The 25,560-nt window shown below is 34.5% G+C and overlaps 1 protein-coding gene across 3 annotated transcripts in view; it reads left to right on the plus strand.

The window, feature by feature from the left end:
* GRM7 (glutamate metabotropic receptor 7) overlaps positions 1–25,560 on the plus strand; it is a 532,166-nt gene that overhangs the window by 411,743 nt on the left and 94,863 nt on the right. For all 3 annotated transcript variants that reach the window (XM_087954616.1, XM_087954615.1, XM_087954617.1), the window contains exon 8: positions 2,817–3,752. In XM_087954616.1, the coding sequence (XP_087810742.1) occupies positions 2,817–3,752 (936 nt within the window). The remainder of the gene's footprint in view (positions 1–2,816; positions 3,753–25,560) is intronic.

Genomic DNA, 25,560 nt, shown 5'->3' on the forward strand with positions numbered 1-25,560 from the left:
TAGTGTATGTAGTAGTGAGGCTAACTATCCATTCATCTCCCTGTTGCTGCTTCATATAATCTAATCGAATAGAGCATCAGGGACTATTGGTAGCAAAGGTAAACCCAAATTCTTCAAGTATGAATATGTGGTAGCAAAAGTAACTCTAGAGTGTATCTTCTAGTGACAAGATATGTTTGAGAGATCTTACTCATCTATTTATTTATTTAGATTTGGTTGATCCTAGAGCATCTGCAGAACCCCAAAATCTGAAGAATTATGAAACAAGTATCACTAGGTCATAATATAATATCCATCTGTGACAGAAATGTGAAGTCATATTCTTTAGTAGATGGAACCAAAAGTGTGCCTCTTGTGCCAGACCTAATGAATAGCAGTATTAATAAGGCAGACATAATTATTAAGATAGCAGCATTCCAGTATTTGAGGAGCTTCCAAATAGAAGAGAGAGTCAAAGCACCAGAAGGCAAGGCAAGGCAAGAAATGATGGGTGGAAAGTAATGAAGGAGAGAAGCAACCTAGAACCAAAGAGAAACTTCCTAACAATGAGAGCAATTAACCAGTGGAATTGTGGGTGCTTCATCACTGCAGGTTTTTAAGAAGAGACTGGACACCCACTTTTCTGAAATGGTATAGTCTCCCCTGCTTGAGCAGGTGGTTGGACTAGAAGACCTCCAAGGTACCTTTCCAGCTCTATTCTATTCAAAGTACCTAGCTAGCATATACTGCAAGAATATTTAAAAATAACTTTTAGAGGTTTCCCTCTAACTATTTTTTTCATTGTTGCCTTGGAATGTGACATACAACTGCAATTCGCTAGGTTTCATTTTGCCCACAGTGAATAATATCTTGTTCTTTTGAAACTCATACACGGCCAATTTATGTAGAAAAGAACAAAGCAATTTTTGTTCTAGTCATTGTCTCTGTTAGCCAGACTGTATTATAATGTGACTTGGGAAAAAAAGTCTGCACGTACAAAGACAAATAAATCCTTATTCTGAAACAGAATGTTCAGTCCATTGTGAGTTCTGAGGAAATTTGGATGTCTATCAATCATCTTTTCAATGTCACTCAGTGTAAATCTGTAGTATTAGTAAATGGAACTCAGTGGAACTCATTATTTAACATATAGTAGGGCACTTCAGGAAAAAAGATTAAAAATTTGGATCAGTTTTCACTCTGCCTGGGACTGCCACAGGCAGCAGCTATATTAACTGGAGATCTTTGTTTAAAAATAAAATCAAAATCCTAGACACACGTGTTTAATATAAAAAATAAAGGTAAATTTTCCCCTCACACATACATACTAGTCATTTACAGCTCTAGGGGGCAGTGTTCATCTCTGTTACAAAGCCGAAGAGCCAGCGCTTGTCGGAAGACATCTCTGTGGTCATGTGGCCAGCATGACTAAATTCCGAAGGTGCACGGAATGCTGTTACCTTTCCATCAAAGGTGGTCCCTATTTTTCTATTTGCATTTTTACATGCTTTCAAACTGCTAGGTTAGCAGAAGCTGGGACAAGCAATGAGAGCTGTTGCGACCAGCAAGTCATCACTCCTGTTTAAGCAGGAGCCAGAGAAGCCTTTGATTGGCTGAACCGTTTGACAGCTCTTAGTGACAGCTCTTTTTGTAGTGACTTCAGCCATGTGGTGCTCTCTCTCTTTGCCTCAGGAATTGCCTCAGTTTGTCAGCAATCTCACCCTTGTTGCCAGTTTTGAGTTTGGCACGCTGAGAAGAGGCGGAGGGAATATAAAGCTTAACTGGCTTTATTGTTAACTTGTAACTCAGCTTGCGGTAGCAGCTGAGAGAGAGAGACAGCTGATTCCGTTTGACAGCTCCTTTTATACAGAGCTGTCAAACAGTTCAGCCAATCAGAGGCTTCTCCGGCTCCCACTTAAACAGCGAACCGCAATGAGGACTTGCTGGTCGCAACAGGAGCTCACTCCATTACGCAGTCCTAGGGATTTGAATTGCCAAACTGCCAACCTTTCTGATCAACAAGATCAGCCTCTTAGCCACTGAGCCACCACATATTATTTCAACATGATATAGCCATGTTGAAATAATATGTTTAATATAGATAAGGGATGGGGAGATTCAGCCATGTTGCTGTCATTCAGATCTTTCCAGTGGGGTGGGGGGACACAATGTGGGTCGCTCTACATGCATACATCAAAATGTGCTTCCAATTTTAATTATTTATTACACAACTTTGTGTAGCCAGCCAACTCACATATAGGTGATTCCAGGGTGCTTAGAAAAGGGATGGGGAGTAGACACATCAGTGTTGGGAAAGAATTAATTCAGGATTTGGAAAGAAATGATAAAGGCCTCTTTCAAGAAAGCTTTACGAGTCATGATTATCCAGGCTTCACTGTTCATTAAACTATGGCCACACTTCAAGCAAATTCTACAAAATGGACTTTTTGTCTTCTAAAGGATTATGCCTGCTATCCAAATATTTGCTCTGTGGTCACAAGGGAATAATACTATAATAATGCAAGGAATGCTACGCTAATAGGAGAAAATGCATTTTTCCAATTATATGGGTTTCCAGTGAAACTATTTTCATACTATTTCCCTATAGTAATAACCTTTATTTCCTTTAGTATTTGCTTGTTCATGGAGTTTTTATTTCTATTTCTTACTCCCTCAGCAACAGTTCTCATTTTCTTCCTGGCTGGTACCATCTCTTTTTTACTCCAATGTATTCATATTCATTTCTCCTTGTTAATCAACTTACCAATCCACTAGGCATGCTTGATAGTTACTTCCAGATAAGCAGTCTTATGTATTCTATATTCTTTTACTCTTAGATGGATGAAATGCAATGGGGCAAAGGAGTGAAGAAAACCCCTTCTTCAGTCTGCAGTCTTCCCTGTAAACCAGGAGAACGAAAAAGGATTATGAAAGGGATGAGTTGCTGTTGGCAGTGTGAGCTGTGTGATGGTTACCAATACCAGTTTGATGAAGTGAGCTGCAAGCTGTGCTCCTACAGTCAACGGCCGAATGAGAATCGCACAGGATGTAGCCCTATCCCTATTGTAAAGTTGGAGTGGCATTCACCCTGGGCGGTCATCCCAGTCTTTCTAGCCATGCTTGGAATTATTGCCACCATATTCGTCATGGCAACCTTCATTCGGTACAACGATACTCCCATTGTGAGGGCCTCTGGAAGGGAACTTAGCTATGTTTTGTTGACAGGAATATTTCTGTGTTATATCATCACTTTCTTGATGATTGCCAAGCCAGATGTTGCTGTGTGTTCTTTCCGGCGGATCTTCCTAGGATTGGGAATGTGCATAAGCTATGCTGCTCTGTTGACTAAAACAAACCGTATCTATCGCATATTCGAACAGGGCAAAAAATCAGTGACAGCACCCAGGCTTATTAGTCCAACATCACAATTAGCAATCACATCAAGTTTTATATCAGTACAACTTCTTGGAGTTTTCATTTGGTTTGCTGTTGATCCACCAAACAGTATTATAGATTATGATGAACATAAATCTATGGAACCAGATCAAGCCAGAGGCGTTCTCAAATGTGACATTACGGATCTACAAATAATATGCTCTTTGGGGTATAGCATTCTCCTAATGGTTACATGTACTGTTTATGCCATCAAGACTCGGGGTGTCCCAGAGAATTTTAATGAAGCCAAACCCATTGGATTCACTATGTACACTACATGTATAGTATGGCTTGCCTTCATTCCAATATTTTTTTGCACTTCCCAAGCAGCTGAAAAGGTAGGTGAAAATCAAGTAACTTATAAAATCATTACATTTTAAAATAAAGCATTGAAACTACCTTCTGGATATGGGGAAAATGTTTGGACAAAAATGATTGGTAAGTGCTTCAGCTATACGTAAAGTTTCTGTTGTTGTTTTTCCTCTAGTTAGGTGAAGGTTATGATGATGATGGAGATTGATAAAGTGGTAAATAAATCACTAAGAATCACGTAATCCATTAATTTTATGGTTGTTTCAGCCACAACTAGAATGTAGTTATTGCTTCAGTGTGAAATACAACATATAGCTTAATCAGCTTTCTTATTCTTAATGTCTGTCAAAAAATATTTTACATGGGCCCATGTTTCTCAGTTCAGACAAAGCAAGAGCAAAATATTGTTTATTGCTATGGTATCAATTCCTCTAATGTGAAGTAAATATTAACAACCATTGCTGAAATCATACATACTGAATCAAACTTATTAATATGTACCAAGCACACCTAACAATAAATATCAACTTCCAGCCACCACTTGTTCCTGCAAAAAAAACATTGTGTTGCATTTCTGGATTTAATAAAAAGAAGAAAGTTGATTGATGGTAATTTCAGTTTATGCCAATGGCCTTCCAAGACTGTTTAGATATTTTTGGGATTTTACTCAGATAAAATCCGTAATAAGAGTTGGATCCAGTTAAAAAGTATGGCCAAGCATAGCTTTTTTTTACATCAATGATGGCAATTTCAAACAAATATTTACATTAGAACAGTAATTAATAAATGGTTAACAATAAGTAATTGTCCAAGTAATAAAAAGATACGGAGAACCAAGTAGGCAGAGACCAAATAGAACCATGGCCAACCATATGTCATTGTTGAATTCAACTGTCTGATAGTTTTTCTCTGCAAATTTGCATATGATGTATCTGAATATGGGTTTCTGTAACATTCATTATTCTGCTCACCCCTTATTTTGTGATGAATTTCAAGCAATAAAACCAAGAATCATATTAAGGTACTTTTCATTCCCAAATCTGAAACTAAGAATTGGGAATGATGTGGCTCCCATAGGATGTCATATGTTCCTTGCAGTACCGTCTATGAGTATCTGCAAGTAAAACACTTAACAAGTACAAAGGAAAATGTCATCTTCTAAGTACAGCCATAAATATGAAGGGTACCATTCACCTTATACCATTACACATATATGTGAAGGCTTTCTCCCTTCAGAGAGGGGTGTGTGTGTGTGCGTGTGCGTGTGCATGTTTGTCTGTCTGTCTGTCTATCTTCTATCTGAGTCTCTCACTGATTCACTACTAATATTAAATATGCACTACTAATATTAAATATTAAATATCATTACCATGCAGGTAATGAAAATCATACTGTCTTTTACATTTCCTAATTTAAATTAAATAGAATTGGAGTCTGTTCAGTGAGGACTATGAAACCATTCAAGACCCCACCAATATCTATTGGGGCCAAAACTAGAAAATGAGATAGCTTCTTTTAAAAAAGCACAGTGAACCTAATCCAATATCACTTAATCTGTTGTGCCTTCTATTTCCTAGAGGTCTCCCAAATTACTTCTGGAGGTCACTCCAATACTCTGGAGCATGTTTTAGAAGAAAAAGCCATTTTCCTAATGATTTCCACTCTTGACAAGCAGCATTAAATACAACTCCATGTCTGTTACTGTGCATTTAGATAATTACTACCTTGCTTAATGTTCCTAGTTAATGTTAATCTTCTTCTTTTCTTCTTTTATATAAGATTAACTTGCTAATTTTGTTTCTCTGTCAGTCTCCAGATCCAATTAGAAATGTGAGGGAGGGTATCTACTTTGCAATGAGTTTGTTCTACCTCAGCAAGAGAAAATTCTGCAACTGCCTTACACAACATTGGTATTGTTCATTTTGTGCATAGAATTATAAAGTATCTTTAGATAGCTAACCAAAATCTATTTTGCAGTCAGTTCATTGAACATTCTCTTATCCCAGCAGCTCTAATTCTATGCATTTCATAGAAAGATACCAACTGAAGCAAAGCATATGTTGTTCAAATTAACCCATGTCACGGGGACACAAATGACCCTCTTCTTAAATACACTGATTCTTCCTGCTTCAAAAGCAATATAATTATCTCTTAATCTGTACTTCTGCAGTTCATCTGAGTGCATATCTTTTTGACTTCAAAATGCAATTTCTGGTCACGCTTCAATAACACTCTCAATTATTATAAGGAAAAAACGTCCCTTTTCCCCAAGATGCTGCTTAAAAAGAATTGTGGGTTTTTTTCCCCCTTCCCTTCCCTTCCCTTCCCTTTCCTTTCCTTTCTTTTCCTTTCCTTTCCTTCCTCCTTCCTCCCTTTTCTGTTCCTTTTTTTTCTTTTTTGATATATAAAAGCAATATTCAGATAGTTTTTAAAATAACAGTCTGGGCTGCTTTTAATGCATTGTTATTAAAGGTTGTATTTTTTCATATACTTCATGGGGAAAAACTCTAAACAAGAATATTTGGAAAGTAAAATTAAGCAACTATATGTGCAACTTACACCAGATCTTTTATGTCTCCTAAATTAGAACTTAATCCTTTCTATGTGTATGGTATTGAATATTCATTGAATTGCATAAAACAAAGATATTGGGAACAGAAGGAAAGAATGATAAATTATTTGCCCCTAAAAAGAAACAGTAACCATGAAGAATATTTTTAATCTTAAAGATAGTTAGAACAAAGTATAAAATAATTCCAAACATAGACTTTTTTCCCCCAAATATAACTATATAATGTTGAGTCAAAGGTTACTTGGGAAGAAATTAATATTTTTTAACAATGTAGCTCTTTTGAAGATTATACATGGCTAAGCCTTTTATCTAACTGCATCTTTGTCACTTTGAGGTAGAATAGATACTATTTTTGAAAAAAGAAAAAGCTGCCAGTACAATGACTAGCATATTAATTGGCATGAAACATACAAATATTTTTTTTGTATTGGAAGTTTATAATGGTTCACTTTTGAGTCACATTTTTTTAGCTTTAATGAGGCTTTTTAAAACAACGGTTTGGAAGGCTGTTGATTGCTTCTGGCCGATTTTCTTATTAGTAGTTGATTCTGATTAAAATTTTTGACAGCAACCCCAGTGTGTGGACCACAGCCAAAATGGCCTTTTAATTGTTCATTATATGCTATTTAATTTAATAAAAGTGCAACAAGCTTCAGACAATATGAAATTATTATTGAATTTGGCGGGATGGGTTTGTGGAACTTATTGAACTGTTTGTTTATTTATGATCCAAGATCAAGTCACAAAATTTTTAAAATACAACACACCATTAATACAGGCATAAGTAAATACATACTCCCTGTGTTTGTTTGTTTGTATGTTTGTGTGTGTGTGTATGTGTGTGCGTGTATGAATGAATCCATAGGGAGTTACCAATTAATTGAAGACAACAGATATATGGAAAGTTTCAGACAACATTATTGTAACTGGAATTATTCCCTCACTTTCAAGAAGTTTTGTGGAACTTATCAGGATTGTCCTTTATGTTCTGTTATATTTAATTTGATCTTGAAACCACTGACATCTCTTATCAGGAAACCATAGGATCTTTGGGCCTAAAACAGTTGAATACAAATTCTTATTGTTATTATATGTTGTGATGATATATTATGTTTTATTGACAGTGATGATTGTTCTATACCTGCACTTAAATATAGTACAGCAGCTTAGTTTTAATTTAATTTAATTACTTTTTAAAATAATTTACAATGTTGGTTATAATGATAAAAACAAGTACAAATTAAGCAATTCAAAAAGAGAAATAGAAAGAAGAAATAAAGATTTGGTATCAGCAAAAAGTTTGTAAAAGATTACCAGAGCTTTATAAAAACATATCTTTTCTTAACTTTGATCAAACAAACCAACTTTAATATTCCTTCCTTTTACTTCTAATAATCTTGAACTTAATTCATTCAGATGTTGTTGCAGGCTCTGATCTCACGTCAGTTTTTCCCGTCCTAATTTTTTTTCAATGATTTAGTAAACCACTTTTGTAAATCTAATAAAGAGTCATTAACCAGGTGCCAGGTGGCACTCCCTTAGTTTATCATTTGTATTTCCCATTTAACTTTCAAGGCTTTAACTAGCTTCTTTTGTAGGTCCATTAGATAATGCTTATCCAAGTGATTCTTTTGCTTGTTTCTACTTTAATTATATTATCTATCTTATTGTATATTCCATGCTTCTTTATTTTCACTATTTCTGATTCTAATATTTCTGTCATTTAATTTTGTTTCACTTATTTATGTTGTAAATCTTTCAAAATATTCATTCACATCTGTCATTCCTTCATTAACAACTTTTGGACTTAGTCTAGCTGTAGAAACAGATATCATTGTAGCAACCAATTTCTGATCCCATTGTTCAAAAAATTTCTTGGAGCATTTCAAATGTCATAACATTTTGTTTTAGTTTGTAAATTTTAGTACCAACCAAAAACAAAGGTCAGGCTTTTATTGTCTGTCTGTCTGTCTGTCTGTCTGTCTGTCTGTCTGTCTGTCTGTCTGTGAACTTTAGGCTCCTCTAATGTTCAATTTCTGAATACATAAAACTCATGATAAAGCATGATATTAATGTTTAGATCAGCCAATCACAATGGCAGTATAGCAATAGCAATAGCAGTTAGATTTATATATAATTTCACAGTGCTTTACAGCCTTCTCTAAACAGTTTACAGAAGCAGCCTATTGCTGACAATTTGGATTCTCATTTTACCTACCTCAGAAGGATGAAAGGCTGAGTTAACCTTGAGCCTGATGGGATTTGAATTGCCAAATTGCAGGCAGATGGCAGACAGCAGAAGCAGCTTGCAGTACTGCACTCTAACCACCAAGGCTCAATGGCAGTATAATGAAGTAAAAAATTTGATTTCATTATTTACTTATTTATTTTTGGGGCAAGATGAAATTTCTCAATTTCTGTCAGCAATGAAATTAGTTTTGGATAATTCCAAATCTGCAATATTTTTCTAGATAATTAATCAGTATTGTTAGGGTGAAATTTGGAGTTTAAAAAAATCTAATGTCATTTCTTGACATTATAATAGTTTAAAATTGTAAAGAATTTTAAGATGAGTATTTGTCATTTTGTTGTATGCTACAAATAATGTTTTACAAGAATTGGCTATGAGTTTCATCACATTTAAGCTGAAAATTTAAAAGCAATTATGTACTTTTAAGCATATTATATGAATTGTGTATCTATAAGTTAGTAAATATAATTTCAAAAATAATATGGTTTTAAAATGTGAGTATGATTTGAATTACATAGTCCAAATTTAGATTTTATCATCACATGAACAACTAAGGATTCATTGGAGGAGGAGGAGGAGGAGGGGGGGGGGGGAGGGGGAGGAGGAGGAAAGACACAAATGAAAAATAATATTATGGATGGAAAGACAGTGCTATCATGGCTAGATTATGTCTGTTCACTGTCTACTTATGAAGTGGTTCATAAGAATAATGGAAAAGTGGTCAATTATTGTCCATTGTTATTCATTAATAACATTAATTCATTAATAAGCACCAGCCAATGATTTAAGGAGAATTAATCATATCTCATAGATTGAAGTATAATACTAGCCATTCTGTAGCGAGCGTGGTGCACAATAGTTTAATAACATTCTCAACTATTCAGAGATACTATTATATGTTCTGTTGTCAGGACAACTGACATTCCTTGTGTGCCATTTGCTTCCCAGCTAAGCACCATAGTGTATCACAGCTTGTTAACTCACCTTTCTAGAAAAGTGATGTTATACAAACAAAATGCTCATGATAATGTTACAAATATAATTGGTCTTGACTCCAAAGCTATTTTAAATTCTCCCCATATTTGTGAATGTCGCATTCAGAAACAAAGTCAACTCCCAACAAGTGTTAGTCCAATTATAGAAACTATAGGCTGAAGCAGAATCAATACCAAGTGGCACTTGAAAACAGTACAAATGGCCCCTGTAAGGTCAAATAGAGCAGAATGAAATCAATAAACTAAATTGAAACAAAATATTAGAATTGCAAAATGAGAAAGGGAGTAGGTAAGTGAATCCACCAAGTCCCAAAGCAAATTATTCAAATGGTTAGCATAAAATTATTGAAATCATTTTCTGGAATCTTTTTTTCTTAGAAATCTGTTTACATTTTTATTTATTTTTATTCTTTGGAGGCTTCTTGAATATGTATATTTGTCATGAAGTATGAAAAGTAGTAGAAGACTGAAGGTGATTTTACCTAGAATACTTTTATGCAGGAAAATATATCTTATCATGCACACATTTTATATGTTCTGCAGGCAGGTACAAACTACAACCCTAGATAGTTTCTCAATTAATGTCATGTGTACATCCATGTACATACAAAAACACACAAAGACACAAACACATTCCTGTAGAGGCATAGATTAATAGTTAGTTATCTTGATAAGTCAAATGAATAAATTTGAAACAGATCTCAGTTGCAGCATGAAAATTAATAATATACAGCAAAATGGGTCTACTAATTATACAGTAAAATATTTGGGGATGTGGTTTGGATATGTTTGCAATGAAAGGTACCTATCTCTTTTTTTCCTTTTCCTTTTTTCTTTTTCTTCATAATTTTTGGAGATTGTCTAGTACTAAATCTAAACTCCTTATAGTAGCCTTAACATCTGACCAATTTACATTGATATATTAGTCTTTTATTTTATTTTTTTTACTTTCCAGTATATAAAATAGTATGTGTCAAAATATATTCAGGTAAACACAAGGTATCATGAAAACTGCTTCTAAACTTCTACCAATAATATTTTGTTCTACTGATTTTTTTTTCAGGAAGGTTAATTCACAATATTTCAGGATCATGGGTCAGAATGGGTGAACCCACTATCTTATGTGCTGTAGCAGATTTTGAACTGAAATAAAAAGAGGCTGGTACACTTTCAGATCAATCTTCCTATTCTTATCCTTCTGACACTGTCTGGGAATTACCTTAAGTGTGACCTTAAATCTCTTATTGAATATCACAGGACTGAAGTCTTAATATATGATACCCTGGTGGAAACAGACCAGAACACAGAATGTGCTTCTAGACCTTATTGTAATTTTACAATAGCCAAAGAGAAAGCCTGGAGAGATTGAGAATTACTTAGAAAACCACTGGAATGGGTTTGTAGGATTTTCTTTTTAATCTTCTGCAGCTCTTTGACAAATGTATCTTTGCAAGTTATTTCTGAAGATATTTTCTGAATGGCAACAATGAAAAAGAACTCAGTCTTAGGATAAAATCACACCATGGTGCATGCTTCAATGCCCTGTAAAAGGAGTTTTTTGGGGTAGATTTCTCCTGTTTAAAAAAACTGCTGTAATCATGATCTTTATTATGATTTGACCATATGTAGCTCCTATCGCATAGGAAAAATCAAAACTGAAATAAATGTTTATTAAGTGTAATGGCAACCTATGAGGTAATAAGAAAAATAATTGTCTGCCTTATGAAGCATTTATTTATTTATTTATTTATTTATTTTGATTTGTCAATCGTTTACAAGATAACAGGTATAGGTATAAACATAGTTATGGATGGATACATGAAATGGATACATATAAGAAAAATAAAAAAGAAACAATAGGACAGGGACGGTAGGCACGTTGGTGCATTTATGCACACCCCCTACAGACCTCTTAGGAAAGGGGTGAGGTCAATAGTAGACAGTCTAAGGTTAAAGTTTTTGGGGTTTGGGGAAGAAACCACAGAGCCAGGTAGAGTATTCCAGACATTGACCACTCTGTTGCTGAAGTCGTATTTCCTGCAATCAAGTTTGGTGTGGTTAACCTTGAGTTTGTATCTATTGTGTGCTCTTGTGTTATGGTTGAAGCTGAAGTATTCATTGACAGGTAAGTCATTGCAATATATGATTTTATATACCATACTTAGATCAGACCAAAGACGGCGTAATTCAAGGTTTTCTAGGTCTAGAATTTCAAGTCTGGTGGCATAAGGTATTCTACAATGACTGGAGGAGTGGAGAACTCTTCTTGTGAAATATTTCTGGACTTTCTCAACTGTGCTAATATCAGATACATAATGCGGGTTCCAGACTGATGACCTGTATTCGAGTATTGGTCTAGCAAATGTTTTGTATGCTCTGGTTAGTAGTGTGATATTACCAGAGAAAAAGCTACGTAGGATTAGGTTAACACCTCTTAATGCCTTTTTGGCTATGTAGTTGCAGTGGGCTCTAGCACTCAGATCATTAGAGGTGAGTATTCCAAGGTCCTTTACAGAGCTTGGGTCATCAACAAGATCTTGACTATTCAACTTGTATTTTATTTTCTGATTTTTTTTTGCCAATATGTAAGACAGAGCATTTATTTGTTGAGATTTGAAGTTGTCATTTGTTTGACCATTCTGATACATAGTCAAGATCTTTTTGAAGGGTAGCAGTATTATCTGTGGTATTGATTGGTACTGACTATTTTGATGACTCTTCATACTTTCAATTAAAGCAGGAATTCATAATTAAGAGAGTGGGAGAAGTAATGTTATTATCACCTATTTACTGGGGAAGGGGCACATACATTCAAGTCATCCCTTTTCATAAGGCTTTTTGTTGGAATGCCATATTAATGATAATTAATTTATTAAAAAAAAACACTGAAAAATATCTGCTGAAATCTTACCTAGTGGATGTTTATTTTATTGTGCTATGTATATTTATATTTATTTTTAAGTATGAAGAAATTGTGAAAAAATAATATTAGAATATGTAAATATATAGACAAGCAGACAAATACGTCTGCAAGCAGTGTGCTCTAGCAAAAGAATAAATAAAAGGATTTTGTAATTAAAAGTGTGGGCATCTCAAAAGAAACAGGTTGGATAGAAATAATGCATATTGTCAGGTGCAAAGGAACAGGTTCATCTGTTAAATTGTTGCACAGAATATTTATTTAAGCCTATAGAAAGAATCTAGTAAATTAAAGTTAAACATGAAATTGGTGCCAGATAAGGGTCAAAAGAATTCAGCAGGAGTTGGACCATTTGTGGAAACATGATGACTCTAAGCTAATGATGCACTTAACTCCACCTTCCCAGTTCTGCCTACCATTCTACATCTGCAAGATCATAGTTTGCTGTCTATGTGCTATAAAGAGTAACAAGATTTGAGAACTGAGCATTGACTAATATATGGCTTCCGAGTCTTATTTCCCCTCTAGCCTTTATTTGTATTCAATTAATGAGAAATTATTAGAGCAGACCATAATTCTCTTATGTGCATTCAATTTTTTCTTTGGCACCTTAAATAAATTCATAAACTTTCATGGAGCATTGTCAGGTTGCTCAAATCCTTAATAACTAATTGAAGAAGCTCTCAGTATAGCTAACTATTAAGTCTATTAAGCATTTTCTGGTTTATAGACTACTGAATTCTCATTGTCACATGAACAGTATTATTCATATCTTATCATTTACATTATAAATTAGTATAATTTTATGGAAAGATGTAAATGTGAAACATTTGTCCCTAAACAAAACTGTTTTCATAGTGGCATTATGGATCTTTGACTCTGCCACCTTTTCCTTTGGGAAATGGGAAATGCTTAAGTCCATTTGTTCCTAAATCCACTTCATGTCATTGCATGTATGTGTGTGTGTATGCATTTCCAGATGCCTTTTCCTTTCAAATAAATAAGAGGAACAGGCTGTATATTATTTTACTGTACACATTGCATTTTAGGCCACTCGGAGGAAATGTAAATGGAGCAGTTTCTGGTTGCATAAAGTACCATTTAAATAAAGCCACATTAGCAAGTAAGCACTCTGCCTACTGAGTGTTTCTTAAAACAAAAGGATTATCTTCCTTTTCCTGCCATGCATAGCATTTCTTGATTAAAAAAGCTAATGTGTATTTCACCAGGAAAGTGCTGTACACCTCTGAGAAACTGCATAAAATATCAGTTGCTATAGCAACAATATATTCAAGAATGTGCCTGTTGAAAGGGTACCATGAAACCATTTGTCAATGTATACATTATAGAACTAAAAACATAGCTATTAGCATTTCTACATATGACACCCCATTCTACCAAATGTTGAGTTATACAACTCATCATTCCCATAACTATGATAAAAGGAAACATGTAGATCACCTGGAATTTTAAATCTTTTTTCTTCTTTTCATCATCTTATCAAGTCATGTTGACTTCTAGTGACTGCCTGGACAAATGCCTGCAGTTTTCTCACCAAGACTTCAGAAGTGGTTGACACTGCTTCCTTCCTAGAGTTGAGAATGAATGACCGGTCCAAGGCTTGTACCAGCTGGCTTTGTGGCTAAGACAGATCTCCTTTTTCTAGGTTGATTTTTCATTCTATTTGGTTATTTGTTCAATTTTTTATTTTCTTTCCTGTCCTGTCCCTGTCCTGTCCTTTTGGACATCTATATTAGGCTGAGGCTGAAAAAGGTGACTGGTTGCCTGTGGCTATCACTCTCTTCTTTAGTTCAGAATCAGTGACATGGCCAGTATAAATCATGATTTTCCCTTCCATATATTATGTCGATAAATTAAATATATGACATTATTGTTTCCCTCACTGTAGATTTCCTTTACAATTTGTTAGAATGACATGGCAGTCTTAATTCTTAAAATAAAAAAAAAAAACTTTGTTAAACCTATTATTTTTTTAAAAAAACTTTAAATTAAGATGTTAGTTTGACAAGCTGATTTCAGTTACCTATTGTATAGGGGAGGGGGGATCTGTGTTGGCATCAACACATTTCCCCTATGGGATCTACAGCTTCACAGCAACATTAATCTGCTGAAGTCAAGCAAGGAAGATAATTTCAACATTATCTGGGGAACCCAGAGTGGGATGGAGCTCATTAAATGGCTCGTGTGATTTTTATAATATTATACTATATTAATTTATTTGATTCTTTTTATTAGTTTTATTGTTTTAAATGTGGTTTTATATTCTGTAAGCCACCTTGAGTTGCCAAGGCCGAATAGGTGGCAATATAAATTCAATAAATAAATAAATAAAATTTGATCATTGAGATTCAGATATGACAATATAATATTTATTTTATCATAGTTGAGTCTATCACCCATAGTAAATTTCTGAGACAGTCGTGAAATTCTCTTGATTCAACAATTCATAATATGAAGCACAATATTTAGTTTTAATTAACAACAGAAAATTTCCAAGTATTAATTTTAAAACTATCTTAGAAGAGTCCAATAGTTAGTGAATGTGGATCTATCTATATCTATCTATATGTACATCATCTATATCTATATCTACATATATATCTATATGTGTGAGAGTGTGTTTCTTGAATTCTTTGAATAATTTTTATAGAAATACATCTTAGTAAATATATTAATATTTATTTAAATATTTATTAGCTATATATTCACATTTATGTTTAATGTGAGATAAGCAATATGATTTATTTACATGTACAAATAAAAAATATATCCTTAAAATAATTATTTCCAGGTGTTTTCTTAAAAAACAACAATTTAAAACCAGAAATTAAACTACCATAGAAACTTTTAGCACCTATTACATATCTCAAATATCTACCTTAAGAGATCTGTTCCAAAATAATAGAGAATGTTGATGCAAATGTTTGTTGGAGCAAATATAAAAACTAAACCTTGAAATCATGCAAAGTAGCTTTACTACATAAAAGAGCTTTGCTTCTTCCAATGAACAAACAAAACAATGTTTTCAGAGCAATTTTCTTGAAGAAATCAATACTGTTGTAGACTTATTCTAAGGAAATAGAGGTAAAAATGTAGTTTGCTTTTCTTTTTCATTCCAGAGTGAGTAATGCTTTGAGTGGTATTTATTCAACATGCCCTGAAACTCTGAAATCATAAAACATTCTGAGCTTTATAGAAATAACAAAATAAGCATTTATTTAAAAGAACATGCAAGAACACTGATAGAAGTTCAGAAAAATGCAACTTTCAAATATTTAAATGGAATTGGAAACATATCTTCACAATGAAAACCAGCAATTGTATCAGCTTTTCAAATACAGTTAGAATAATTTAAGGAAGAGACTATGATATTTTGGAATAATTTTTACAGTAGTTAAGTATATGAGTCAATTTACTAATGAATATGCAATGTCACCACTGATGTACAGGAAATTTTTAGTTAATAATTTAATGTCTGAACACATTCATTGGAAGAATGTTCAGTTTTTTTAAATAATAACCATTTATTATTCATGTTGCAGATTAATTTTTCCTATCTTATCAAGGAATGAATTAGGCATAGATGCTTTAAATATGGATGTGATCCACAAGTTCGCAGAAAGAATGAAAAAGATCCCAATATTTTTTTAAAAAAGATCTGGTACCAAAGAAAGAAAGATTGATTAATTCATCATTCAGACAAACTACTGAAGGCTCAAAATTCTATAACTGAATTTTATATGTGCAGAAATGTTTCTCATGCTGAATTAAGATTACTATTTTTCATATTGTGTTTAAATAAAAATGCTTACATAAATGCATTTTTATTTAAATGTGTATTTGCCAGCATTTCAGGACTAGATTTTAATATCCTTTATTTTTTAAAAAATTAACTGTTATGGGCTCTACACTTCTTGTTTTTTAAATCATATTACATAAAATGCCTAAGTACATGGCTTTGTTTGTGCTTGGAAGCTAAGGAAAATTTAATATGTGGATTGGAGATGACTGGAGAAATTCAGGAATGAGGGGTAAACTGGGAAGTTTTAAAAGCAACCTCAAAGATAGCAAAGAGAAACCATTTCTACAATGACAATCGACTTTGGATGTTACTCAGTATCACTCTGGGATGACTTTAGAAATTTCAATAATAAATTAAATAAATGAACAGTAATTCAAAGAAAACTATATAGATATGTCCCTCTAGGTTCCCTGGATCCAGCTCAACATGAAGGATTACTTTTTAAAAATTTCATGGTTCCTGATAAAAACTCTGTGTTTTAGGCTTTTAACCAATTAGATAGATGCAATAATATTTTTAATGATTTTGGATGGCTGTCTCTTTGTGGTAAATACATTTCTTCCACATGGTAAGAATTTCCCTTGATTTAATAACAAATAAAATCATGCACAAAAGAGCCAGTTTGGTGTAGTGATTAAAGCATGGACCTGAAATCCATGAGTTGTAGTCCCACCTTAGGCACAAACCCAGCTGGCGACTTTGGGCGAGTCATTCTTTCTCCAAACTAGGAAGAAGCTGGCAAGGAAATATCATTACTTAAAACACTGCTTAGAAAACTTGTCCAGGCAATCACCAGGAATCAACTGACTCAAATGCACTAAAAACAAACAAACAAATCATCTACATAAGGATTTGTTTCTCAAGCATATCCTCATTCTTTTCTCTTCTTCCAGGTTTAGCTTACAAATGATTATGTAGGATGTTAAAACATAGCAGTGAAAATGAAAGGTACATAAATAATATGTTATATATTCAAATGTCTCAGAATCTGTGGTTAAAATTAAGGCTAATCCTTAAGATTAACTCTTGCCTAAGAGGTCATAAATCAATAGATTCTGTTCCTTGAAAGTTTGGTGTTAATTTTTCCTATCACGCTTGTTGCATTAATTTCCCGTAAAATATAAAAACACCTATAAGATTTGTTGGCAGTTGAGAATTGTGCATCTACTTTGAAATATTGAACAGGAAGAGCTCAAGGCCATAATCCTGCTCTTGATAAATAATTTAGAGAACTGGATATTAATTTTCAATGACAAACATGCCACCAGCCATTTGGATGGCATAAAAAGTATATGCATGAGGCTGTAACATTCTGTATTTATAATAGGACTATACAGATGGATGCTGACGTATTACTAGTAATAATGTCTTTGTGGCATGTGGAGTATCTTCACAATGAAACAATACTGTAAAAACTTAATTTTATATAACACTGATTTAGTCAAAAATTCTTTAAAAAAACAATTGGCACCTCCAGAGATAGGTCTGCAGTCAGTGAGGAATTCTTTGAAACCAGAAAGTTTTGACACTTTGATGTTTCATGCAGAAAGTAAAGATATTTTTCTTTGCCTTCACTTTGGTGGGATTATTCTGGTTTCTTTCTATATATGAAAGAATGAAAATTCAAGTAAATAATGTATATTAAACATGAAGTTAAATTTACAAGCCAGGAAGGCAAATGAAAAGATAATGCAGGAAGGCAAATGAAAAGATAATGAATTTGGTAGAGAGGCAGAGAGAAATGCTCAATGCATGTGACAAATATAATATCATATTCTATTTGTTTTATTGATCCAAATAAAAAAGAAGAAAAGTAGAATGGAATGACACAAAGTATAAATGTCATTTATTACTTAGGGAACACTTAACAGATAAAAGATCAAATTGACACAGATGGTACTCTTTATTCATTTTTCATGGCCCAATTTGCCTATTTATTTAAGATTGGGATAGTGAAATGGGGTGTGTGTGTATAAATTAAGTATATAAATACAAATATTGCTTCTAAATGTTTATCAGACCACACCTCAGGCATGACAATCATTCTTGACTTTCTAGAACAGGGGTCTCCAATCTGTGGGCTGCAGCCCACTACTTGGCCATGGTCTATTTGAAACCAGGCCATCGCATGCACAGCCCAACTCACATGAACGACAGGTCCCGGCATTCACAGCCCCACTCACAGTGAGCCATAGGAGCCAGAGCACGCAGCCACACTTTCCCCTTGGACAAAACCATCCCCTCTTCCACACACACACACCCCACACACACACTGGGCCGGCAATCTGAAAAGGTTGGGGAATTCTGCTCCAGAACACTCAATTGCATGTTCATCAAAAAAGAAAGAAGCTTCTTTTGGCATGACTAGATCATGTCCATAAAGATCTGGCTACCATAGAATAGAATAGAATAGAATAGAATAGAATAGAATAGAATAGAATAGAATAGAATAGAATAGAATAGAATAGAATAGAATACTTTATTGGCCAAGTGTGATTGGACACACACGGAATTTGTCTTGGTGTAAATATTCTCAGTATACATAAAAGAAAAGATACATTCATTAAGAATCAAGAATCATAACATACAACACTTAATGATAGTCATAGGGTACAATAAGCAATCATATCATACTAGGAAACAGTCAATATAAATCTTAAGCATACAAGTGACAAAGTTACAGTCCTACAATCACAAGTGGGAGGGGATGGGTGATAAGGAGTGATGACAAGATTAACAGTAATAGTAGTGCAGACTTTGTAATAGTTGAACAGTGTTGAGTGAATTATTTGTTTAGCAGAGTGCTTTCGGGAAAAAACTGTTCTTGTGTCTAGTTGTTCTGATATGCTGTGCTCTATAGTATTGTTTTGAGGGAAGGAGTTGAAACAGTTTATGTCTGGGATGTGAGGGGTCTGTAAATATTTTCACAGCCCTCTTTTTGACTTGTGCAGTATACAGGACCTTGGTTGAAGGCAGGTTGGTAGTAACTGTTTTTTCTGCAGTCCTAATAATCCTCTGAAGCCTGTGTCTGTCCTGTTGGGTTGCAGAACCAAACCAGACAGTTATAGAGGTACAGATGATAGACTCAATGATTCCTCTGTAGAACTGTATCAGCAGCTCCTTGGGCAGTTTGAGCTTTCTGAGTTGGTGCAGAAAGAACATTCTTTGTTGTGCTTTTTGATAACATTTTTGATGTTAGGTGTCCATTTTAGGTCATGTGATATAGTAGAACCTAGAAATTTGAAGGTCTCTACTGTTGATACTGTGTTGTCTAGTATTGTAAAAGGTGGTAGTATGGGAGGGTTTCTTCTAAAGTCTACTACCATTTCTATGGTTTTGAGTGTGTTCAGTTCCAGACTGTTCCAGTTACACCATGAGACAAGTTGTATAACCTCCTGTCTGTATGCAGATTCTTTGTTGTCTCGAATGAAACCAATCACTGTTGTGTCATCAGCAAAGTTCAGTATTTTAACAGATGGATCATTTGAGATGCAGTCATTGGTATATAGGGAAAAGTGGGGAAAGCACACAGCCTTGGGGGCGCCCTGTGCTGATTGTACAGGTGTTGGATGTGATTCTGCCTAGATTCACCTGCTGAACACAAGAATGTATGTATGTGTATGTGCTATGTGGTTTCTGGCCTTTACATCTCCCATTTCTAGTCAATAAATATTTGGCTGCTCTTTTTTCAAAGTTGGGAGTTTGTCCCATTTATTTTATTTTTTATTTTATTTATTTTGTCAAGCAATTATAAGATAACAGGTATAAGTATAAACATAGCTATGGATGGATACATGAAATGGATACATATAAGAAAAATAAAAAAGAAACAATAGGACAGGGACGGTAGGCATGTTGGTGCATTTATGCACACCCCCTACAGACCTCTTAGGAAAGGGGTGAGGTCAATAGTAGACAGTCTAAGGTTAAAGTTTTGGGGGTTTGGGGAAGAAACCACAGTAAGGTAGAGTATTCCAGACATTTACCACTCTGTTGCTGAAGTCGTATTTCCTGCAATCAAGTTTGGTTTGGTTTACCTTGAGTTTGTGTCTATTATGTGCTCTGGTATTGTTATGGTTGAAGCTGAAGTATTCATTGAAAGATAGGACATTGCAATGTATAATTTTATAAACTATACTTAGATCGGACTGAAGGTGGCGTAGTTCTAGGATTTCTAAGTCTAGAATTTCAAGTGTGGTGACATAAGGTATTCTGCAACGAGTAGAGGAGTGGAGAACTCTTCTTGTGAAATATTTCTGGACTTTCTCAACTGTGTTAATATCAGATATGTAATGCGGGTTCCAGACTGATGAGCTGTATTCAAGTATTGGTCTAGCAAATGTTTTGTATGCTCTTGTTAATAGTGTGATATTACCAGAGAAAAAGCTTCTCTTTTTCTAAGGTAATGCCTTTTTGGCTATGTAGTTACAGTGGGCTCTAGCACTTAGATCATTAGAGATGAGAACTCCAAGATCCTTGACAGAGTTTGGATCATCAAGAAGGTCTTGACTATTCAGCTTGTATTTTATTTTCTGTTTTTTTTTTTTTTTGCCAATATGTAAAACAGAGCATTTATTTGTTGAGATTTGAAGTTGCCATTTGTTTGACCATTCTGATACATCGTTGAGGTCTTTTTGAAGGGTAGCAGTATTGTTGAATAGCTTTACATCATCAGCGAAGTTGCTCTTAATATGATCATAAATATCATATTTATGTAAATATCTTAATTATGAACAGAGATTACTGTTTTACTATATGCAGCTCAATAGTAAGGTTAACTTGATAAAGCCTCTAACCAGTTTATTTCTACATATATGGAAGACACATAGGACATATGTTTACTGTGGAGTGCTTGATGCTGTCTCAAGTTGCTTGTTTGCTTGCAGATGTTTCATTATCCAAATAAGTAACATCATCAGAGCTAAGGAGTGTGAGGTTTTCTCCCTGATTATAAACTAGTTTGTTCTGGCAATGATTGTGGGATGTGATTTTTCTCCTTGATGGTTCTTCAGAAAAAGCTGTCTCAAAAAAGGAAAAGTTTTGTATAGATGCCTATACAACATCTTCCAACAAATTGTATACCCAAGCAATTTTATCAAAAAGTGCATGATCATTCGATCCACTGCAAGATAACCAACACAAGCTATGAAAAGTAACACTACAATATATAAAAGGCATCTAAGAAACAAGTAAGACTATTACAACCATATAGAATCACCACAGCATACAAACCAATTAAAGCTATCCAAAAGATCTTAAGTAAACCAATAGACCTAGTAGTCCAAGAAATAATGGGAGTATACAATATACAGTGTAAGTACTATAAGAACCATTATGTAGAACAGACAGGCAGAAGACTAGCAGGGTACAACCATGAACACCAAGTAGCAGTCAGAAGACATTATGAAAATCTCTTCATGGTCAGATTCACATGGTATATTCAACCATAGTTTCAACTGTAAGCTTCCTGGAACAAACTAAATCCAAAAATACTAGGGAATTCCTAGAAGCTTGGCAATCAGACAAATCAACCACCAATAGCCATAGAAATAAATAAACAAAAAGCTAGAAGAAAACAACAACAAACAACAAAAACAGAACATGTCCTCTTCAACAATTAACACCAGAACAGAGGTGGTATTCAACAGGTTCTGACCAGTTCTGAAGAACCGGAAATTTTGAGTAGTTCAAAGAACCAGCAAATACCACCTCTGACTAGTGATTTTACAGTATCCTTCCCCTGCCACGCCCACCAAGCCATGCCCACAGAATCGGTTGTAAAAAAAAATTGAATCCCACCACTGCATCAGACAATCAACTGTAAAACAATACCTTAATCATCTATCAAGAACAAAGCAACACACACATCTAACACCGACAAGGCAAGCTATTGTATATAAACAGAAAGCAAATCCCATACTCCGTAGTAGTTAATGATGTTATCTAGCTGGGTAACAAAATATCAGCAAGCAAATAACCAAGCTCAGAGAGCATAAAAAATTTCACAGTTCAACCCTGACTTACATATATTTGCTTCTATTGGAACTTCTATTTATTTATTTTGGTCAGCTTAAAATTCTGCTTCTTTATTTTGCTTTAAGTATAGCATCTTCAATACTGCAGTAGCTTGAAGCTGCAGTCATTCTGCCTCATCTATTTTTGGTTCTTTTTTCATGACAATACTAGAATGGAATGGAATCTTGGGATTTGTATCTATTGGCACCAGGTTTTTGTGATGCATATTTATCAGGCTCCAGCTAAATTATTTTGCAAGGCATTAAATGCACCAGGCTCACACTCAGCTTCTCTCCCCGCTCCCTTTCTTTCCCTCCCTTAAATTTAGAAATCATAAAGCTTGCAAGCACAGTTTGAATATCCCTCATGTGACATTGCATAATCATATAACTGCTAGCTAAAATAACCACAGCTTAATGGAAAATAATTGCCATTCCATTTTCTATGTTTTGAGCAACAGGAAAATAACACTGTTTCTTCTTTGATGTTTCTTTTTTTATTTTCAAAATGTGATTATAAATAATTCAAAGGAAATATTATCCACTCACTCTCATGCAAAATTTTATATTTAATATATTAGGCCCATGTGAGACAGCCATGTTTTGCCTCAATCAGGCATGGAGGTGAGGTGTTTTCCCACAATGAGGAATTCCACCATGCTTCTGGGGCTTCATCTGGCAGTATTTAGTTCCAATAGCTAAAAGCATGTGCTTAGCCCTCACAAATGAGGCACTGCAAAGCAAAACCAGCGCTTCCTTTTTAGGGGAAGGAAGGCCAGATTGAAAAGTGTCTTCTATGAATATTCATCAAAGTGAAGTACTTCAGAACTGCATTTGAACGTTTTTAATATTTATTCCTTGATGTGTTATGCTGTTAATAAAAATCTCCCCAAAACTAAAAAAGGAAATCAGCAACAAAGCACATACTCACACACATATATGCAGTCCTCACTCATAATTGGGACCATCAAGTTGTTAAGAAAAGCAGCTGCTAACATAGTTTTTGATTTTACTTCAGCTTTCTTTTGCTTTATAGACCTGCAAAAATAGCTAATGTAAGGGATGGTCATACAGTTATTTTTCATCATTGTGAACTGTCACTCTATGAGGCAATTATTACATGAGAACTACCTGTAAAAATTAGTTGAAAAGATGAAAGGAGGGCTCTCTGGGCACCAAGGAGTCCCACAACCTGCTTGCTCCTTTGGGCTCCTCATGTGAGGTTGCAGAGCCATATTTTAACTCCTTTTCGGAAGACCAGGAGAATGGACATTTTCCCTCATCTCTGGGGGCAGAATATTCCACAGTGATTTGTAAATCTACACATAACAGTTCGATTCATGCATACATTAAGGCATAACAGAAGTTTCTGTGTTGTGCCAGTGGGTCATCAAACTCTGAAACTGCCATAGCATGTTGTTTCGTTTACCAAGTTCCACACTCAAGACTCAAATATCAAGTGGAGTCAGGATACTGATGATTTTGGAAAGGAAAATAAATGCATTATACAGAGCTTTGGACAATTCTCTGAGTGAAAGATAATGATTGGTCCCATCTACAAATCCACAAGCCTATGTTTAAACAAGCCTATGTTTAAGCTTGTTTATAGTCTTTTCCCCAGAGAAAATTCATTTGTTTTGATTGATTGATTACCTGTCATAAAGTCACTGTCAACTCTTAGGGATCACATGGATAGATTTTCTCCATGATGATCTGTCCTTAACTTGATCCTTCAGTTCCTTCAATGCCATGCTCATCACTACTATGAGTCTATATCTTGCTATTAGTCATTCTTTTGTTTTCTTTTCTTCCATCTTTCCCAACATTAGAGCTTCTCTAGAGAGCTAGGGTTTCACATAAGTCCAATGTAGGATAATCTCATCATTTATGCCTTCAGTCCTCTGGGTTGAAAATTCATTGGTTTGATCAAATCTAAACCAATACTTCTGAAATGATCAGATTTAAATCAAGAACCTTCTGATGCTTAGTGATTCAAACATTTGGGGAAGGTGGGGGAGGAAGAGGTAACATTTCATCTTAAAATATCCATATTGGGGAAAATAGTAGAATGAAGATAAGGCAAAATAACATTGTCACTGACAGCACTGACGTCTAAGCAGATTCAGGGGTTTACTAAAGATTGTTCTTCCTCTACCTGAGACAAAGATCTTGAAGCAATTAATACACAGTTCAGTTCAAATTTAGGAACAGGGGTGAGACAAGAGATTTATGGAATCTTTGGGATCCATTAGGCTTGATTAGAAGCTACACGTACTGTCATCTCTTCATTTTCTGAAATGTTTCTGTACATTTTTTATTTAAAAAGTCTTTATTGATTTTTAATGCTTATCTCATCTTTCCCTTGTAGGCTCATCTGGTGGAAGCACCAGTTTTACCTTGAGTGAGCTTAGAAATAAGGTAGGTCAGCCTGCTTAGAACTTGGATAGGGGCACTATAATGCCACATCTCTAAGCTAGTCAGGAAAATTGAAAACAACTGAGAGAAAAACAATGGCAAACCACTTCAGCACTGTGGCTAAGAAAACAATATGAATATATTCATGAAGCCACTGGAATTAAGGTCAGCTTGAGGGAATGTTATTTTTATACCTACCCTGATGAGAGCTCAGGTTAGATGATATGAGACCAGTACTTCAGCACTGGCTTTATTATTTGCATGCTACTTTTCTGAAATGTTTCCATGTCTAACGACAAGTAGATATGTTTCTAATTTCCATATCATAACAAACGGGCTGGAAGAGGGAAGGGAAAGGAAGAGAAATAATTTATTCTTCAAAAAAGAAGAAAAAAGGAGGGGAGTAGTCACGGCAAGTAGATGCATTATCTTTCTCAGCCTTTTTTCCTCTGTGAGGATAATTGAGCTATTGATATGAAAGGAAGATGTGACACATACTTGAAAGTATGCTTGGCTCCTTTAAAAAAGTTTAAATTAGGGAGCTAGATGTGATTTTTGTAATTTTGTAACAGCCAGGGTGGAGGGATTACTTTTTCACTCTGAAGCCATTTTATGCTTAGAATGATCAGCCACACTGCTTTGTATCTCATATCTTTTCCTCTTATGTGTCACAGAGAGTGGGAGAGACATGTAAAAAACAGTTTACAGAAGAAAATATATCAGTTCAAGAGAAAGAAAACAGTAATACTAAGAAAATTTGGTTATTCAAAGCATTGTTGTTAATGATAATTAATGAAAGAAATATGATTTACTTCTCGGCTTTAGATAGTTAAGATGGGATTCT

Source organism: Notechis scutatus, chromosome 2 (assembly GCF_049901735.1).
Source record: "Notechis scutatus isolate UNSWTSFEM ecotype Mainland chromosome 2, rNotScu1.2, whole genome shotgun sequence".
NCBI classification, from domain to species: Eukaryota; Metazoa; Chordata; class Lepidosauria; order Squamata; family Elapidae; genus Notechis; species Notechis scutatus.